At 43.5% G+C, this 19,076-nt stretch overlaps 2 protein-coding genes and 1 long non-coding RNA gene across 5 annotated transcripts; 2 read left to right on the plus strand and 1 right to left on the minus strand.

Moving 5' to 3' along the window:
- Positions 1-698: 698 nt before the first annotated feature.
- On the plus strand, positions 699-15,887 carry LOC140588927 (E3 ubiquitin-protein ligase TRIM16-like). The gene is made up of 6 exons (XM_072711590.1): positions 699-1,321; positions 5,622-5,717; positions 6,295-6,528; positions 6,700-6,859; positions 7,247-7,297; positions 15,175-15,887. The coding sequence occupies exons 1-6, from the start codon at positions 731-733 to the stop codon at positions 15,705-15,707; spliced, it is 1,665 nt and encodes a 554-aa protein (XP_072567691.1). The 5' UTR covers positions 699-730; the 3' UTR covers positions 15,708-15,887.
- Positions 10,559-12,222, plus strand: LOC140588929 (uncharacterized). 2 transcript variants are annotated; one of them, XR_011990153.1, is made up of 4 exons: positions 10,559-11,219; positions 11,397-11,509; positions 11,606-11,717; positions 11,818-12,222. It is a non-coding gene; the product is annotated as an uncharacterized lncRNA (long non-coding RNA). The 2 variants fall into 2 exon arrangements; XR_011990152.1 differs by having other exon boundaries at positions 10,559-11,509.
- LOC140588920 (uncharacterized) lies at positions 12,223-14,097 on the minus strand. 2 transcript variants are annotated; one of them, XM_072711580.1, is made up of 7 exons: positions 13,720-14,097; positions 13,556-13,626; positions 13,223-13,399; positions 12,901-12,950; positions 12,770-12,823; positions 12,637-12,699; positions 12,223-12,460 (listed from the first exon to the last, which is right to left on the minus strand). In XM_072711580.1, exons 1-7 carry the CDS (start codon positions 13,890-13,892, stop codon positions 12,308-12,310), a joined length of 741 nt encoding a protein of 246 aa, XP_072567681.1. In that variant the 5' UTR covers positions 13,893-14,097; the 3' UTR covers positions 12,223-12,307. The 2 variants fall into 2 exon arrangements, 1 of the variants encoding a protein (XP_072567681.1); XR_011990151.1 differs by lacking the exon at positions 12,770-12,823 and having other exon boundaries at positions 12,223-12,699.
- Positions 15,888-19,076: the final 3,189 nt, after the last annotated feature.

Here is a 19,076-nt window from a genome sequence, read left to right on the forward strand (position 1 = left end):
CTCCCTATTCTATGAACATGTTGCTATTAGTTTCAGAGGGAGGTAAGCATCGGATAGAATAGCCGCTCTGAATAATTTAACCATGGAGGCTTGGCTAACGTAGAATTATGGGATGCGCTTATCAACCCAGACATCATGGACATGGCGACAGAGAAGTGAAAAACGGAAGAACTTGTTCTTGATTTCATAAGTTTATTGACTTTATTATGATCTAAACATACACAATAGGGCACAAAGGCAACTGAGGAAGGGGGCACTGCAAGTATCTGCCGGCAAGAACTTGTAAATATTCAGGGCAGCACGGCAAATTGCTAAGGCACGGCGGCTTTTGCCGTCGATAAATTCGATCTCTGGAACTAATGCTGAAGTAATTATTCAGTTGAACAGCATCCAAACCTGTTAGAATCTTATAGACCTGGATCATGTTCTTTGCTTGAGGCTGAACAGATTTAGCTCAACTAACCTTTCCTCGTATGACATTCCTCTAAGACCAGGAATCATTCTTGTGGCCCTACGCTGCACCTTTTCTAAGGCTGCAATGTCCTTTTTAAGATATGGTGACCAACGCACATATTCAAACTCCAGTGTTTGCTCAGTCTGCTCTTCTCAGTCTGGCCTCAGTCCAAAACCACACCTACTGCAGCCTGAAAAGCAGGAAGTTCCTCCCACTCTCACACACAGACGACTGTGAGAGAAAACGAAACTGAATACTATCAGCGTTCGTGGTGAAATGGCAGAAGCCAGTTCCACACTGGATCAGAACCAGTTCAGCTGTCCAATCTGTCTGGATTTACTGAAGGATCCAGTGGCTATCAACTGTGGACACAGTTACTGTATGAGCTGCATTAAGAGCTGCTGGGATCAGGAGGATCATCTTGGAGTTTACAGCTGCCCCCAGTGCAGACAGACCTTCATACCCAGACCTGTTCTGAACAGAAACACCATACTGGCTGAAGTGGTGGAGAAACTGAAGAAGACTGGACTACAAGCAGCTGCTCCTGCTGACCATTATGCTGGACCTGGAGATGTGGAGTGTGATTTCTGTACTGGGAGAAAACACAAAGCTGTCAAGTCCTGCCTGGTGTGTCTGGCCTCTTACTGTGAAACTCACCTCCAGCCTCACTATGAGTCTCCAGCTTTTAAGAAGCACAAGCTGACTGATGCCACTGGACGTCTGCAGGACAAGGTCTGTTCCCAGCATGACAAACCCCTGGAGGTCTACTGCCGTACCGACCAGCAGTGTATCTGTCTGCTGTGTGTGATGGATGAACACAGAGGCCATGATACAGTCTCAGCTGCTGCAGGAAGGGCAGAGATACAGGTCAGGCCAGAAGTACTCTTATATAAATGATAAAATTTATTTGAAATAAAAATGACTTTTGTCTTAACACATGTTAGTAGTATTGCTATGAAAACAACCAGAACAAGTCAGGTTTGGTAAAAAAAAGAAAGAAAAATGAATTGAAAATGCAATTTAAAACAATTATTGATTGAATTCGTACTGAAACTCCTTCAAACATCGAATCATGTGGCTGCAGCTGAATATATACAGCAAGCAAACAGGGTGAAGAGGTTCACTTACTGTTCGGCCGAGCATCTGAATGACTGAGATGTGTGAGCTGAATGGTTTTATATATGGTGTGATTGTTGGTACTAATGCTGCATTTCATCTGAACTTTTGAAATTCCGAGTTCCTAGTCATAAATTTCAACTGGAACGCAACTTGAATTCAGAGAAATCTACACAAGAAAACCTGAGAATTCAAGATGGCTGCACCCTTTATCGACAGAAGTTAAATCTGTAGTTTTAAATTGTTCATTAGCACTTATTTTTGGCTCATTAAATCAGTCGTACACACAGTAATGCCTAACTTAGGGTGACCAGATAATCCATGTCAGGGAGGACACTCTGAGCTAGGACAGGAATTGTAAATTACCATTTCAATTAAAAGGACCTGGATTTCACTTCAGCACTGAGCTCTTGCTGTGTGCTGATTGGTCATTCTCCTATAATCATGCATGTGTCACTAATGTTAATGTGAAACAGCTGGATGTGTCTTTCAGTCAAGGAAACAAACCAGTCAAAGCACAAGAAGAGCTGAACTATTTAGCCGAGCACAGGAGCCTTTCAATTTGAAAGTAGTTTGTAAAACCTGAAGTAGCTCAAAGTGTCCTCCCTGACATGGATTATCTGGTCACCCTAGCCTAACTGCTATTTGTGGACGTGTTGCTGTGGTGTTTTTGTGTGAAAAATACCATGTAATCTGTTGTTATCAATTGATATTACTAACAGTGGCTAACAATTAACCAGGCTAGAACTGTGGCCTGTTTCAGAAAGTGTGATTTCTTGCTTAGCCAGACATTTTGTCGGGTTTAGGGTAGTCCGGGCTAAATATAAGTGAATGAATTAAAAGGCCATTTAAACTGGGACTCATTACAACTAACAACTTACCCGGCTAAGCAAGAAATTTTGCTTTTTAAAACCAGTCCCTGGTTTTGCTAAATGACTTTCCGACTTGCTGCTCTGGAACGTGTTTAACTCGTCTGTGATGTCATTCCCAGCTCAGAGTTCCGGCCTCCGAGGTAAATGGAGCTCAGCATAAGAGTAGCGGCTCCATCATCTCAGAAACAGCCACCGTCCTGGGATTTTAATTTCACACACTCCAGTGTGTAGAGTTTCCTGAGAATGGTGCAGTAAACATGAAACAGCCAGAGTGTGACAGTTCTGGGGCAGCCTGTGGCTGAGTGGGCTAAGCCTCTCTGCTATGATCAGAAGATTGCCAGTTCAAGCCTGGCCTTGGTACATCTGGGGGTCCCTGAGCAAGGCCCTTAACCCCCAGCTCCCTGGGTGCTGCTATGGGTGGCTGCCCTTTGCAGCCAGTTTACTCTCACCTACAGAGAGCAAGGGGGGTGTTAAGAGAATTTCCCCACAGGGATCAGTGAAGGTATCAATTATTGTTATTATTGAAACACCTTGTTAATTAGAGAGGTCCGATGAGAATGACCAGCCCTGTTTAAGCTGACAGGAAACCCACAAACACAAAACTATGAGCTCAGTACAACAGTGGTGAGTCAAAGGCTCTGTTCACACCTGGTATTAACAAGCGTCTCCACATGCATCTCGACTGACCGTTTGTAATTGGATCTCACTTTCCGCAGTAATTAAAATAAGCAGGTAAATAACTTCCATATGCAGAATCTGCCGAACATTAAAAGAAGGACAAGAAGGAATCAGAAGCTATTAGCACATTTTAGGGTATCAAAAACGACTAAGATGTTTGTATGGAACGCCATGATACTCAAATAAAATAAATAAATATGTCTAAAGCTAAATAAAATAATAAATAAATATTTCAATAATGTGTCTCTTTATTTTTAAATAATTCCATAAACGGCATTATATTTCATTATAACACTTGTCTTCTATGTATAATTGTTAATTTGTATTTTGTAATAATGTTGCGATTTTCATTAGACAGTCCATATTATAATATATTATTTGACATAATGCAAATGTGATTACTTAAATAATTCAAACTATATTTCACAATAAATTTTTCACGTTATACACATGCATTTTTATACTACTGTACGTCAACACAGTTTTTTTTTCAGGATTGACACTCCAGCCTCTTGAAAAAACTCTGAACAATGGTCCATTCAGACTGGTGTGGTGCTGAGGCGTCACCCACTGCACGGCTGCACTCAGGATCTCCTCCCTGAGGTGGTTGGTCCTGTGGTGGGTGTGGTAAGGCACTGTAATCAGCGTGTGCTCCTTACCTTACCTACCTTACCTTACCTTACCTACCTCAACACAGTACAAATGTACATATTAAAAAAAGGTCTTTTCTAAGATATACCTAGATTAATACATTTATATTCAAGATTAAAGGGCTCAGCCTGTAATGCATTGTGTTGGTTGCCATAGGATAATATTTTGGCTTTTAATCATAAACAGTGAAGTTCAAAATTTGTGAAAATGTTAAGAAAGACAATTAATGTTGACATTGATTTGCCTGATGTGCTGAATTATATGTCTGACGTAAAAGGAGCAAAGTAGTCAGGGTTTTTTTATTAACAACTTCTCCCACTTTAGAGAATCCCGCTAACATAGAACGGAGGTCGCTGGAGTGCAGAGAAACTGTATTGCAAGTTCATATCAGTGTGGATACACAGCCTTCTGCATATCCCAGAACTGCAAAGAGTCTTCAGAACGCAGTATATTTGGGTCACTGAGGTACTGCTGAACCTCCACAGTAGCATCTGCTGTAGGACTCTTGACCCGTTTGCTCTCCCCCACATCACTGTCCAGAAGATCCTACAGACCTGGAACTAAAATGACAAAGCATGAATCATTATATACACTGTGCATTTTGTACTGTGCAATAATAATTATTTATCCCAATTCCGTTTAATTGAACATTACTATTAAAATGTGAAGGTTGGAACAGTACCAGTGTGTATTGCAGTACCAGATGAGGTTCCTGCAGGCTCTGGTTCTGGTGGCTGGATGCATGTGGGTGTGGATGGGTTCTGCTGGGCCTCCTATAATCTTATGCTGGATGTACACTCTGCTGTAAGGTGTTTCACAGCAGCCTGAGCATTAGATTGGTTACAGACACCTGAGGTTTTATACCTTGGATCCAGCAGTGTGGCCAGTGTCATTATGCTCATGGTCTCATAGACTGACAACCTCTCAGTGAGCAACTTCAAGAGGTTCTTGCACAACTGCTGGGCCTTAACATTCTGTGTCTGGGACAGTTTCAGATTCACAGCATGTCTAAGCATGTGGATGAGAGGAATTACCTTGGATCCTGATACTCTCTTCTCTTCAGAAAGTGCAACAGTTGCCTAATTGAAACGTCATAAAACACCCAGACACTCATAAATTACGTGATATTCCTCTGAGGTCAGGGTTGTGAGCTCTGTCTTCAGAGTGACCAATGCAGCACCAACTGGCTCTCCTTGATCATGTGATCACTGCAGCATTGAATAGCTGCTATTCCAGCTGGTTTCCACTTCTTGAATCATTCTGAGAGTGGGTCTGTCCATCTGCTGTTGGATTTGACAAAGCCTTTCTGTAGCAGCTGTACTGGTTCTAAAGTTGGCTGTCATGCCTTAGATCTGATATCGTCAAGTCCTTGTGTGTGACATAAATCAAATAGGACGACAGTCGAGTAGCCGGTCCTGCAATGCAGCCCATGACACATTCACCTTCACATTGCTATAAGAATGTGGCCATATTGGACCCAGACCACCTCCCAATGTGGTTTGAGTGATCAGATCTCAGTGCATCTTCAATGTGTCCTGGGTGCCTTCACACCTGTAATTAGCGCTGCCCACTTGTGATTGGATCACCCAGGATGCATGTTAATTCCAGGTGGAAACAGGACCAAAGGGTCTATGGTCAGTTTATCCTACCTACAGTCAATAAATTATTTAAGAATATCCATCCATCCATCTCCTAACCAGTAATCCAGGTCAGGGTCACAGAGAGCGCCTGGATCCTTTCCCAGGCAGCATAGGGCCCAAGGCTGGGGTCCACCCTGGACAGGATGATTAATGAATATGATCTCAGCTAATGAAACAAACTTGTATTGTCATCTTGTTTCCTATCTGTAGAAACAAATGGGTGAAACACAGAGAGAATTTCAGCAGAGAATTCAGATGAGAGAGAAGGAGCTGCAGGAGCTGAGAGAGGCTGTGGGCTCATTCACAGTGAGTTTGAACCTGAGGAGAAGATAACAGCTGGCTTGTGATCATATTAATTCTTTCAGATTCAACAGATTGCAGATTTATAGACTTGTGGGTATTAATGAAATTAATGCTGCTGTGGGTTATTCTGGGTCAGAGATTTAATGGGACAAAGTTGCTAGATAACAGAGTTTAACCAGGCATTGCAGCAGTAGTAGCTTATTTATTTAGAAAAGTACCATAAAAGGCCCATTTGAGAAAAATGCAACTTTTCTCAACCCAGCATAATGCAAATAAACACCAAAAAAGTCACCTATTAAACTAAGACCTAATGGTGACAACCAACCTGCCCCATACAGCCACCAGTCTCTGCCAAATCCCTGCAGCTGACAGTGTATGAGCTTAATGAGTGATCATTTCCAATCAGTGCTGGCTGGGTTTCAGTCCCTGAGGCATCCAGCATCGTGACGCTCCAAACCACAGCCCTGTGCTGTTTTATACCTCCTGTCGGCTCATATCACTATTGTACAGTGAGGCTCTCTGGAGTCTCAAAAGGGGCCAATTGTAATTTACTGTCCTCTGCTCCCTGTGTCACCAACAGAGCTCAGCACAGTCAACAGTGGAGGACAGCGAGAGGATCTTCACTGAGATGATCCGCTCCATTGAGAGAAGACGCTCTGAGGTGACAAAGCTGATCAGAGATCAGGAGAAGGCTGCAGTGAGTCAGGCTGAAGGAGACATGGAGAGACTGAAGCAGGAGATTGATGAACTGAAGAGGAGACACTCTGAGCTGGAGCAGCTTTCACACACAGAGGATCACATCCATTTCCTCCAGGTAACAGAACAGCTACTTTGACAATAAGAAAACCAGAGTATTCAAATGGGTGCATGTTCTCATTTGTATTTCAACTAGTCTGTCATTTGTCAGATGTTAATGATCCTGTTAATTATATTGCCATACATATTTGCTTTGATGAAGGTGTTTAATCAGACTGTGTTTTTATAGAAGTGTCAGGGTCTTCCTGTCACCCCTGAAGCTGGATTTGGACCCAGAATCTCCGTCAGTCCACGCTGCTCTTTTGAGAACATGAGGAAGGTGGTTTCTGAACTGAAGGATCAACTGGAGAATGTTTGCGAAAAGAAAATGGCAGAGATCCATCATACAGGTTGATAAATAAAAACATTTTTCAGTCTGATCTTGTTAATATACACCATGCAGAGAGAGTATGTAGGACAGTCAGCCTCATGATGGTGTGACAAAGTCAGTTTCTTTTTCCAATAAGACTAAATTTTTATGAAAACTAATGAGCTCTAAATTCTACAGGCTACAAAACCCAGATCACGATTCATGTTTCTTCTACATTACAGAATCCTAATATCTGTATTATGTGTAACTTACCATGATTTGCAGTTTGTTAAAATGCCTGTTATTATCCCTCATAATGATAATAATCTACTGCTGGTGTCTCCACAGTGAGTGAAGTCCATCTCCCACAAGTAAATTCCTTTTACTCACATCCCTGTTTCTCTCTGTCTCCTTCTAGTTACCAAAGACACCATCCTATCGGTATTAGTGCCCACGACCAGAGCAGAATTCTTACAATGTGAGTCTGTTCACACACACGCTTCTCTCTCCCTGTATGAGGTGTTTTACTGTGTTTCGTTTTCTTCTGCTAGTGGAGCTTCTCTTTCTCTCTCCCGCTGCCTCCTGGTCTTTCACATTTACATGAGCTGTTTATGTCAGTTGCTTTTGAATCTAATTGCAAAGCAAGGCAAGTTCATTCAGGGTGCTTTTCCACTGCACCAGGTACGGTACATTTGGTACTTTCCCTTTTCCATTGACTTCCGTTTGAGTACCAGTACCAAAAGTTCCAGTACACAAAGTACCCTTTCTTTTATGGTACCTCGGACCTTTGGGGTGGGAATTGCAAACGCATTCATTGTTGATTTAAAAGATCATTTTAAAAAGCCTAAAAGCCGAAATAACAAATAAATTGTTAACTGAAAAGAAGTGACATTGTAGAGGGAGCGTATGACTAAACTCCTGCTGATTAAATTTATTGAATAGCTGCAGCAAACAGTAACATTTTAAGCCCTGATTGTAATGAGCTGACAGTGTTAGCAGACCTCAGGTCTTCAGGAAGCTTGTTCCACAGACAGGGAGCATAGAGACTAAAAGCTGCTTAACCCTGCTTGGTCTTCATTCTGGGACACTGAGTAAACCTTTCCCAGATGCCCTCAGGGGTCTGGATGCTTCACAACGTTCAAGGAAATTAGTGCCATTTAGTGCCTTGTAGACAAGAAATAATATTTTAAAATCAATCCTGTGATGCACAGGAAACCAGTGCAGTGATTTAAGGACCTGTGTAATATGCTCTACTTCCTTGGTGTTAGTGAGGACTCTGGTGGCAGCATTCTGGATGAGCTGCAGCTGTCTGACTGATTTATTACCAAGACCTGCGAAGACACGATTACAATAGTCTAGCCTTCTGAAAATAAACACATGAACAAGCTTTTCTGTATTTTGAAATCCTTTAATTCTTGCTCTATTTTTAAGGTGGTGGGAGGCAGATTTTGTAATTCTCTTTATGTGACTGTTGATATTTAGGTCTGAGTCCAGAACTACACCAATATTTCTGGCTTGATTAGTAGATTTCAGTGTCATGGATTCATGGTGAGCAATAGCTTTCAGTCTTTCTGACTGAACCAATACAGGGATTTGGGTGCTGGGAACACAGGAGGATGGGCCAGACCCAGGGAAAAGAACATGGACGCGTCAAAGGAAAGAAATTAACAAAACATAACACCTCTTACCTACCCTGTTAAGATTATAACTAAAACCAAAGATAGAAAATAAAAACCCAGACTACACTAGGCTTACTCACCCGAACATAAATACAGAAGGTGGCACTCGCCCTCTAACCCAGTGTGTTTATACAGAGAGAGGACCTACGTGTTAATGTATGTGCGCACACTTCTTACCTGTTCAGTTTCACAAGGGGGGGGATTGCAGAAGACAGGAGTCACTATTTGAAAGTGATGAGGATATAACAAACTGGTTTATTTCTTTGAGATACAGTATACTGGGATTTCACATATTGGGCTAGTTTCAGCTTCCACTGGGCAGATTTTAAGCAGACCTTGGGCTGGACCTGGGAACACTGTACTGATGCCTCATTTCCACCAACACGGAGCCGGTGCTGGGCTGGTTTTCACTTACTGCCTTTTGAGAACCTGCCTGCGTTTCCACCGGTTTCAAAAATTAATGTAGGTGAAAGTAAGAGTAAAGGTTCATATGTATTCCGTTATGTTGGATTTACAGACTTTCCTCTACTTACAAACTTTCAGACATACAGTACGAACAAATAGGATAAGTCCACATTGTGTTCATTGGGCTCCCATCTCCTGTCCGCAACATCAATTTTTTTTTTCTGTGCGCCAATTCCGCCTAGTACGACTTTTGGCCCCTACTCCTGCCGCACTGCAGCATAGTGTGCGTAATTCCAGCATCCCAGTTACCACCTTCATCCCAAAGGAAATGGAGTCCAAAAACCTCTTCTTCTCAATCCTGGCTACATGCCTGACCAACTTCCTCCTAGTCAACAATTACATCGATACTGGTTGCCAGAAGGCAGGCGTCCCAGGGTTCCCTGGCTGCGTGGAACACGCTACGATGATTTGGGAACAAATCCAGAGAGCCAGGCACAGCAAGTCGGACCTGCATGTCGTCTGGTTAGACGTCGCAAACGCCTTCGGCTCAGTTCCCCACCAGCTCATCACCTTCGCCCGGGAGTTTTTCCATATACCATCAAGCATCCAGAAGCTGATAGCAAACTACTATCAGGGGATCTTGCTGCTTGAATAGTATCAAAAGAGGAGGTTGCAGGGTTTGGTAGCTCTTTTCCATGGACTGCCTCCACATACTCTTTAAGCTTTGGCCATACCTCAATGGCTCTCTCTGCAACAGGCAGATTTTCCACCCATCTGTGTCCACAGAATGGGAGTGGAAAAGAGATGAGCCTGTAAGTTTTGTATAATCTTCTCTTCTTGCAGGGACATTGTGAAAAACAAAGTGCATTGCTCTCAACAGTTTCTCAATATTCCATGTAGAGAAGCCAGTCTTGAGTGAATTGTGAAGCGTGTGCAATCCACAGCTTTCAACATTAATTAACTGCCGACCTCCATGTAGTTCAGCATGTTCTTGCTGGAAATTATTAAGAAACTTCCAGTTCACATTTACCCCAGCATGCTTGTGTATGTGTACGCCTGTTTGTCTATACGCATGTGTCAGGTTGGATCTTAGACTCCACCTGGAATAACATCTCAGGCTCTATTCCCCCCCGCCACACTCCCTGCCGGTGGATGGGGCCTCCGGCTGCCGATGCGTTGGTGGTTCTCGATGTCCGGGTTTGGATGCTCTGGTGTGTGCTGGCTCACTCTTGGCGGTTGCCTGGCCCTCCCGGCTCTGTCGGGCCCTGGCTGGGGGGTGGGGGGGCCCTTGGATCTCTGGACCCGGTCTCCGGTCTGCCCTGGTGTGGCCGGCTGTCGGCGGAGCCTGCGGGCTCGCCGCCATGGCCCCCTGGGGCTCCTGCTATGTGGCTGCCGGATGACCCCCCCCCCGCCGGAACTATCCTCTGCCCTTTTCTTGGTGTCTGGGGCCCGGGTCTCCTCTATGTCAGCTTCATGTCCTGGGGGGGCGGGGCTGTGGCTCCCCACACACACTACTAGACATTTACATGGAGAAACCTTATGAACACCAGCGCACTGACACACACAGGTGTGCGGACAGTTGCACATGGACGCGCGCTGTCTTGATCGGCTGTTGCTTCTGGGCATGTGTTGTAATGCTGGGTGTGTGTGCTGGGGGCCGTTTCACGAAGCGGGTTTAGTGAAAACTCGGAGTTAGTTGTGTGTGAGTTAAGGGAAATTCAAAGTTTTCGGTTTCAAAAAGCCAGTTGAGCCCAACTCTGAGTCATTTACCGCGGTAACATACCCCGTGAAGCTAACCTGCTCGCTAGCAGGTTTAATCCCTGTAACTCTGAGTTCCTCCTCTTTAAATGAACAGTCAGATTGAAGCAAGTACTTTCTCAGACATGGCGTGTCCTTTTCTCGAAAGACCGGTCGACATCGAGGCACAAATTATCCGCAGGAATCTACGTCAGGAGAGGGTGATCAGACCCCGTTTAGATATTTTATCGTTTACAAATGATTTTCTGTTAGAGCGTTACCGTTTTTCATCACAGACAATCATTTATCTCAACAATATTCTTAGCCCTCATTTTGCTCGTCAAACACACCGTGGACATCCTCTCAGTTCCGAGCAAATTCTTTGTACAGCACTTCGCTTTTTTGCTAATGGCAGCTTTCTGTATAATATTGGTGACGCTCAACATGTTTCTAAGGCAACCGTCTGCCGGTGTATCAGACAGGTTACTCTTGCGCTTAAACATTTTCTCTACACGTTTGTGGCATTTCCTGGTCACAGATGTAGTAGAATAATCAAGGAAGAATTCCACAGAATTGCAGGTATGAAGTAATAGCCTCATATATTTAGTAATATGCTTTAAGATTTGAAGCAATAAACAATTGTAGGTTAAGACTAGATAAAATACAGTTACACTTTTTGCATTGTAACACCATACAAAACTAGAAACTGACTGCAGTACCTGTTAAAATTAAGTAGACTTATGCCCTCTTTGTTAGGATTTCCAGGTGTGATTGGCTGCATAGATGGCACACATATTCCCATTAAGGCTCCTTCAGTAAATGAAGGAGACTATGTGAACAGAAAGTCATTCCACAGTATTAATGTGCAGGTAGGTGTTTCTAGCTTTTAGTAGTTTACTGCATTGAATTATTGGCCTACTTTACAGTACATCTACAGTAACTAATCACTGTTCTGCATTGTGAAGATTATATGTGATGCAGCCTATGTCATCAGCAACGTGGAGGCAAAGTGGCCTGGGTCTGTGCATGATGCCAGAATGTTCCGTGAATGCACACTGAGTGCTAGACTTGCTCGTGGTGAGTATATAATGTAGCTACAGTATATTATAATCTTTAAGCAATATCTTGTTCCCTCATATTGCACCTTAACATGTAAACTGTCTACTCATTATTGTAGGGGAGTTCAGTGGTTACCTACTCGGTGACAGGGGGTACCCATGCCAGCCCTATCTGCTGACCCCATACCCTGATCCTGAGCCTGGCCCACAGCAAAGATATAACTTGGCTCACAGCAGGACCCGGGCCAGAATAGAGATGACCCTGGGCATACTGAAGGCCCGTTTCCAGTGCCTTCGTGGCCTCCGTGCCACCCCAGAAAGGGCCTGTGATATCATTGTTGCATGCGTAGTCCTGCACAATATTGCAATGATGAGAAGAGAAATCTGGGTTGCTGCCCCAGAGGTTGACCCTGATAACAACCCTGACATTCCTGTTGATGCAACAGATGGACAAGCTGTTCGAAACGCAATATGTTCTAATCATTTCCAGTAAATAAGTTGCAAATAAAAACAAATGACAATCATTTTATGAACTCTTCTTTATTTCCTGTAATTGAATATGCAAAACAGTATTTTAATATTTTGTTTTGAAAGACAGTTAACGATCCATCAACTTGTGCCACTACCCACCTTTAACTGATGTTCCAATATTTGTATTTCTATTAGGGTTTTCTGCATTTTTTGTTTAATGTGTTCCATTTCCAGATCCGATTTTTCAATTTGTTTCTCAAGGTATATTTTGTACAACTGCTTTACAGGGAGCTATTAGAATACACAAAAATGTTACATCTTGGCAGTATTGCACTGTGAAAATTGTACCACTATGAATATAACTTAGAAAACAGACACTTGTAGCTAACAACATTTTCATTTAATGAGAAGAATGATTCTTAATCCAATTTTTCAATAACTGGCAGGCAAATACTGAAGCATCTTACAGAGGTAAGCTGCGCTGTGGCTGTGGATGCAGTCGGTTCACCCTGGAGATTCTCTGCATTGCTCTGTGAAGAAAGGATAAATGTTTTAAAATGGTGCATCACTTACATGACGTATTTGTTAGAAAGTGCATACCATAGGCTGCTCTACATCTTCCCTCCCTGTGACAGCTGACAAGGTGTCTTCATCCTGTAGTGAAGACTCTCTTACTTGCATACACCAATAATGAAAGACATAGTATGAAAAATCTCGAGAAGAGTATGTACCATTTCATGGGTGTCTGGCGGTTCCACAACAGAGATTACTCCATCAGTAACTGCAAGACAATGTGGATTACAGGCAATTCATCAACAGAGACCTGCACATTTTCAATATAACTTTTACAACAGTGGGCAGTCTTTCAAATATCACAGTCTTTCAACAGTATGTACATGAAGTAATGACATCTATCAAATTATACTCATCTATAACTTTTAAATAAATTACAATCGGTTCGATTATGATGGGTTTGATGATGAGTTTAATGGATAGCCATCACTGAGCCAACACTGGACAAATGCACATACATCATTCATATGAATTACTTACTTCTTATGTAAGAACTTCTGTCCTGGGGCATGGCTGTATCGGAGGAGCTTCCTCCTAGGATGCCATCAGCCATGGGCCGGCCAGTGTTTTGGCTGAGAGCCATCTCTTCAGCCTCTGTGAGAGGTGTTGGTGGTGGACCCCCACCAGTTTTTCGGGCCTCTGCCTTTTTCCTATTGGCTAATATGTAGGTAAAATGTGAACATATGCACCCAAGCCCACATTTAGAACCTTGTAAAAAGATTTAAACAATATTACATGCTGCCAGATTTAAGATGAAACTGTAGCTTTTGTGTCTTATAGACAAGCAAAACCTCCCAATCGTCCAGTGCCTACCTGTTTGTACTATATTTTTATACTTCATCTTTATTTGCTGCCAAGTGCGCTTTATGCCTGCTGGGTTACAACTGTAACAACGAAATTAAATTAGAGAGAATATAGAAAAACTAGTATTATTTCTTAAATATACATCAATCAACATCGTTCTTATCAATACTTACGCATTCACTCGGTCAGCTATTTTCTGCCACGCTTGTTCCCGTTCTTTCGCAGCAGCAATCGTGTTTCCTTTTTTTGATATGGCATGCTCATATTCAGCATACGCCATCATTAATAATTCAAGCTCCACTGGGGTGAAATTGGAAGCGCGAGATTTGTTTCCTTGTGTTGTCATGGTGAATCATTTTCTCTGGATGCCATTGATAGAGCCTTTTTATGTGCTCGTGCACGCGTGACAATCAGGGTTAATTGAACTCAGAGTTTTGTAAACTAATCGTTATCACCTGTTCTGAAACCAAAAACTCAGAGGTTGACATCTCAGAGTTAATCAACTCAGAGTTCAAGTTTAAACCCAGAGTTTGCAAAACCTGCTTCGTGAAATACCCCCCTGTTCAATAACATTTAACGTTTGATTTTCGATGTGATTCGTACAGATGTTGGTTGTTGTTTTCTCTCTTCAGCAGACATTGATGCAGATTCAGTTTTTTCTTTTTTTCTCTCTCTCCCTCTCTCTCTCTATCCCCCTTCTTCTCCGTTCCCCCCCCCCCCCCTCGCTCCTTTTCCTTCTCTTGAGGAAGTATGAGGAAGTAAATAAAAACAAATAAATAAATAGATAGATAAATAAATAAATATTTAAATAGAAATAAAGCAGTCCTCCGCAGAGGGGGGGTGGTGGAGGGGGAAAAAAAAGAATTTGTAAAACGTAGGGAAATATACACAGACCTCACTGCTGTGGTACGTGTGCAGGGAATATCAGAATAATAAGTTACTAATAATAATACTTAAATATGGCAAGAGCAAAGTACACAGCTTGACCGGAGAACTATGAACGTTTCCATGTACGCATGCGCGGTGCAGATACGCGAGTGTTGCGCTTTGCGGAGAACCAGCCTAGATGCGTCCGCGTCCGCGTTGGGAGCATCGCGTCGGCTCGCTGCTGGAGAGAGGTGTGTGTCCAAAGTGGTTTGAAAGAACTTCATATTGTGACGTAAAGACAAGCTCACTTTTAGTGGTAATCTGTGTCGTATAATTTTATGGTTAACATGTTTGATAAATGCTGTTTGTAATTTTATCTACCTGTAATTAAGCCTATTAGTTTAACACGCGCATCATTTTGGCCCGTCTTCCCGCCGGCGTCGCGCGGGCGTCCGACATTTCCTGAGGTATTTCACATACTTGAATTCCTGCTTCGTTTTTATATTTTGTGTATCGTACAGAATAATAGAGCGCAGGCTAAAGTGCAGTTCGGTCCCCAGCGAGTCTCTCAGCGCGGCGTGTCTCACAGCGCAGGGGGCAGCCGGAGCGCCGCAGACTCGGGCGGCTACATGAGTATATTGGGAATAAAATGTGTGTATTGGAGCGAGTTCTGTGTTAGTGAGTGTGTGAGATGTGACAGTGATAATGATGGAGATGCTGGGCTTCGTGATGGGATTAATCGCTCTTCCTCTTGCCTACAGACTCCTGCCAGCTGACGCTGGACCCCAACACAGCAAACAGCCGCCTGTCTCTGTCAGAGGAGAACAGGAAGGTGACACGGGGGGCAGAGCAGCCATATCCTGATCATCCAGAGAGATTTGAATGCCGGCCCCAAGTTCTTTGCAGAGAGACTCTGGCTGGTCGCTGTTACTGGGAAGCTGAGTGGAGTGGAGATGGAGCCCTGATAGGAGTGACTTATAAAGGAATCAGGAGGAAAGGAAACAGTACTGACTGTCTGCTTGGATTCAATGACATGTCATGGAGTCTGTTCTGCTCTCCTGACAGTTACTCTGTCTGGCACAATAATAAAGAGACTGACATACCCATAAAGCCCTCAGACTCCTGCAGAGTAGGAGTGTATCTGGACTGGGCGGCTGGTACTCTGTCCTTCTACAGAGTCTCCTCTGATGGACTGACCCTCCTGTACAGCTTCACCTCCTCATTCACTGAACCCCTCTGTCCAGGGTTTGGGGTTCCTATAAACTCCTCCGTGTCCCTGTGCATGCTGGGATAGCTCACTGTATGCTGGAGGAATCATTTTTACCTTATCAGAGTGTCACATGTCGCTGCGTCTCCATGGCAAAAAGGTAAAATCTTTGCTTTTTAGCCAGTATAACCCTTTTTACTCTGTCTGAAGTGTGACGTATGTTAGACAAAATTGAATGTTTGTTCAGCTTGCCAAACCCATGCAGAATATGACTTATGATGTTTTTCTCTGACTTCTGTTCTATGTTGACTGTGAATGCACAAAAACTGCCAAAACAAAATCATTTTACATGCAGCTGTACCAATAAAGTGAATTCTGATTATGAATGAAATAAAATGTAATGAAATGTGAGCCTGATGATTAGGGGGGGGGGGGGGGGCTTTTCCCCTCCCCTCTATATGTACATTTTATATATTTCTGTCTGTATATTGTATTTGCTACCTGTACACTGACAATAAAGGCTTCCTACCCTATCCTATTAATGTCCCGGTTCAGCGCTGCCCGAAGCGTAACTGAGTAACACACTTAATCCGCGTCTCTGGTGACTGAGCGCAGCAGCCTGATATCGCAGCGGCGATGCTTTGGCCAGCAGGGGGCGGCAGACGGCAGACATTTTAATTAGCTCAAAACCTACAGCGGTCCTGAGGTAAAGATAAGTAATATAATCAGATTAATCATATGTTAACTAAGTAAAGATAAATCATATAAAATCTTAATAAATCACGTTAGTACTACATCAAAATTTTTGTGATGTTGGAAAAAAAAAACACCTGATCATCAATGATGCAGTGTAGGTGATTTCCAGTTACCAGAAAAAATATAAATTGAGTTTCATTAGGATTCCTAATATATATATATTAGGAATGACACTGTCAGCCACAACATGTCCCACAATACACTCACACTATACACTCACACAATACACTCACACATATATATATATATATATATATAGAGAGAGAGAGAGAGAGAGAGAGAGTGTTTAGGAATGACACTGTCAGCCACAATATGTCCCACAATACACTCACAGTGTCATTGCAGCAATACAGATATACCCCTGAACACAGTGGAAAGGTGGATTCTTACTCTGACGTCCCTCTCCTTCCTCTGGTGATGAGCTCCACATTCTGTGCTGCTGCCTCTGCTGGTGGCTTGTTTGTTTCTCTTCCCCCCTGTCTAATTTAGATGTGATGCACCTGTTCCCCTGGGGGTTGGTCTATAAGGTGGGTTCCCGGCTAAGGGGGGAGGAATGGATCCTGTGGCAGCCACCACGCCGGCTTCGGCTCTGCATCAGTGTTTCATTGTCCTTTTCTGTTATGTTCTCCCCTGTTTGTGCTCTTTGTTAATAAATTACCCCTGACAATCGAGCCATCCTGGGTCTGAGTCCGTTTATACTGCGCCTGACAGCAGCCGGAACGTAACACTTACAGAGACTAAAATGCATGAGCATGAGGGTTTACAGCCTATATGCACAAGCATTTCTCTCACATCTGTGATATACTTACAGACAGTGACACACATGCAAACAGGGATATTTATCCCTCTGGTGGAAGCAAGTTTCCATTTGTTATTTACAACTGATGCACTACATGTATGTTTGTATCTGCTGCTTTCAAAAGAATTTCCCCCCGAGATCAATAAATTTTATCCAATCCTTAATCAATGCAATTCTTAAACAAAACGTTGACTGAATATTGTCATGAATAAGAACCATATTGGTCAATTACAAAAAATTCACATTCAGATATAAAGTCAAAGTAATTAAACATCTGGGGCCAAGAGCCTGAAAGACTACAAGTCCAGCTACTGGTTATTGTGTTTGTGTAGTTTGTAGAGTTTCCAGCAAATCCAAATAACTCTGGCCAATGCCATAAACCACAGGCATCACCCTGACGATAAGAAGTGTGATCCGCTTACGACTGACACACAGTAGAAACAGGATCCCATCCAACAAGGGACCCACTATAGGCTCACACAGAAATAAAGGAGAAAAACACCAGCTGCCTTTTCCAAGCTGTTTACATTCCTGCAGTTCCTCATGGCGATTGCAACAGCCCGTGTCACATGACCACTGTCATGTCCTACCCATCTCATCTGCCTGACCCTGCTGTCTCCTCCCTAGCGAGACCCTGATGATTCATGCCTGTTGCTTGTTGCCCCTCATTAGTCTTTGCATTTAAGTATCTATTTGTCAATGCAAGGGGAATAGGGAGCAGGAACTAGGGGACTAAGGAGTAGTGGACTATGGGATCAGGAGCAAGGGGACTAAGAATTAGTAGACTATGGAATTAGGAGCAAGGGGACTAAGGAGTAGTGGACTATGGGATTAGGGACTAGGGGACTAACAGAGTAGGGTACTGGGGGCTACAGGAGTAGGGACTATGGGACTAGGTGTTTATGGGACTGGGAAATTAAGAGATTAGGGATTTAGGCATGATGGAAGTGGGGCAAGGATGACCAGGGGACTAAGGACTACGTGACTAGGGGATATAGGACTGTGGTATTAGGGTACTATGGAACTAAGGATCTAGGGAATAAGGATCTATGGGACCATAGGGTTAGGGGACTAAGGGACTATAGGACTAGAGTAATACAGGACTGGGGTACTAGGGTACTATGGGACTAGGGATCTACTGGACCGGGAAACTTGTGGATATAAGAATAGGGGAAAATGGGACTACAAGGTCTACAAGTTTAGTGGACTACAGGATTGCAGGTCTGCAAGACGGCAGGTCTACAGGACCACAAGACTAGAGGATTGTGGGACTGCGGTGCATCATCTCCAGAAGCCTGTTTACTCCTGCTGTGCAGCTTTCATGTGGCACCCCCTGCTGGACAGTGGAGTCATTACAGAGGCTGTGCATTGTGTTCAGTCACCTTTCACTGTAAATCAGACATGGCTTCACGATCATTTGTGTCTGCTCTGAATCCCCATGGGCCGGAGTAAAAACTCCATCCACTTTAGGTAATTCAGGGGCCTCATGCCAAGTTATGTCAGCTCCGTGTTTGATTCTTTGGGCTTCAGTACTGGAAGCAGTCCAGGGTAATTCTGGGAATTTATGGAGCTTAAACAAAACCAAACTAGGGGGGATTTTTAGATTTGATTCAGTCTGACTGCAGTTGGATAGAAGCTGTTTGTCAGTCTGGATGTTTTTGTCAAATGCAGTGCAGCCTCCTTCCTGACGGCAGGGGGATGAACAGTTCATGTGCAGGGTGGGTGGGATCATGAAGGATGCAGGTGGCTTTTTCCCTGCATCCAGCAGTGTATATATCTCCGATGGGTGGGAAGCTGCACCCGATGGTCCTCTGGGCAGATTTCACCACCCTCTGTAGCTCCTCCTTCTCTGCCACACTGCAGCTGCCATACCACACAGTGAGGCAGGAGGTCAGGGCACT

This window comes from Paramormyrops kingsleyae, chromosome 4 (genome assembly GCF_048594095.1).
Source record: "Paramormyrops kingsleyae isolate MSU_618 chromosome 4, PKINGS_0.4, whole genome shotgun sequence".
NCBI lineage: Eukaryota > Metazoa > Chordata > Actinopteri > Osteoglossiformes > Mormyridae > Paramormyrops > Paramormyrops kingsleyae.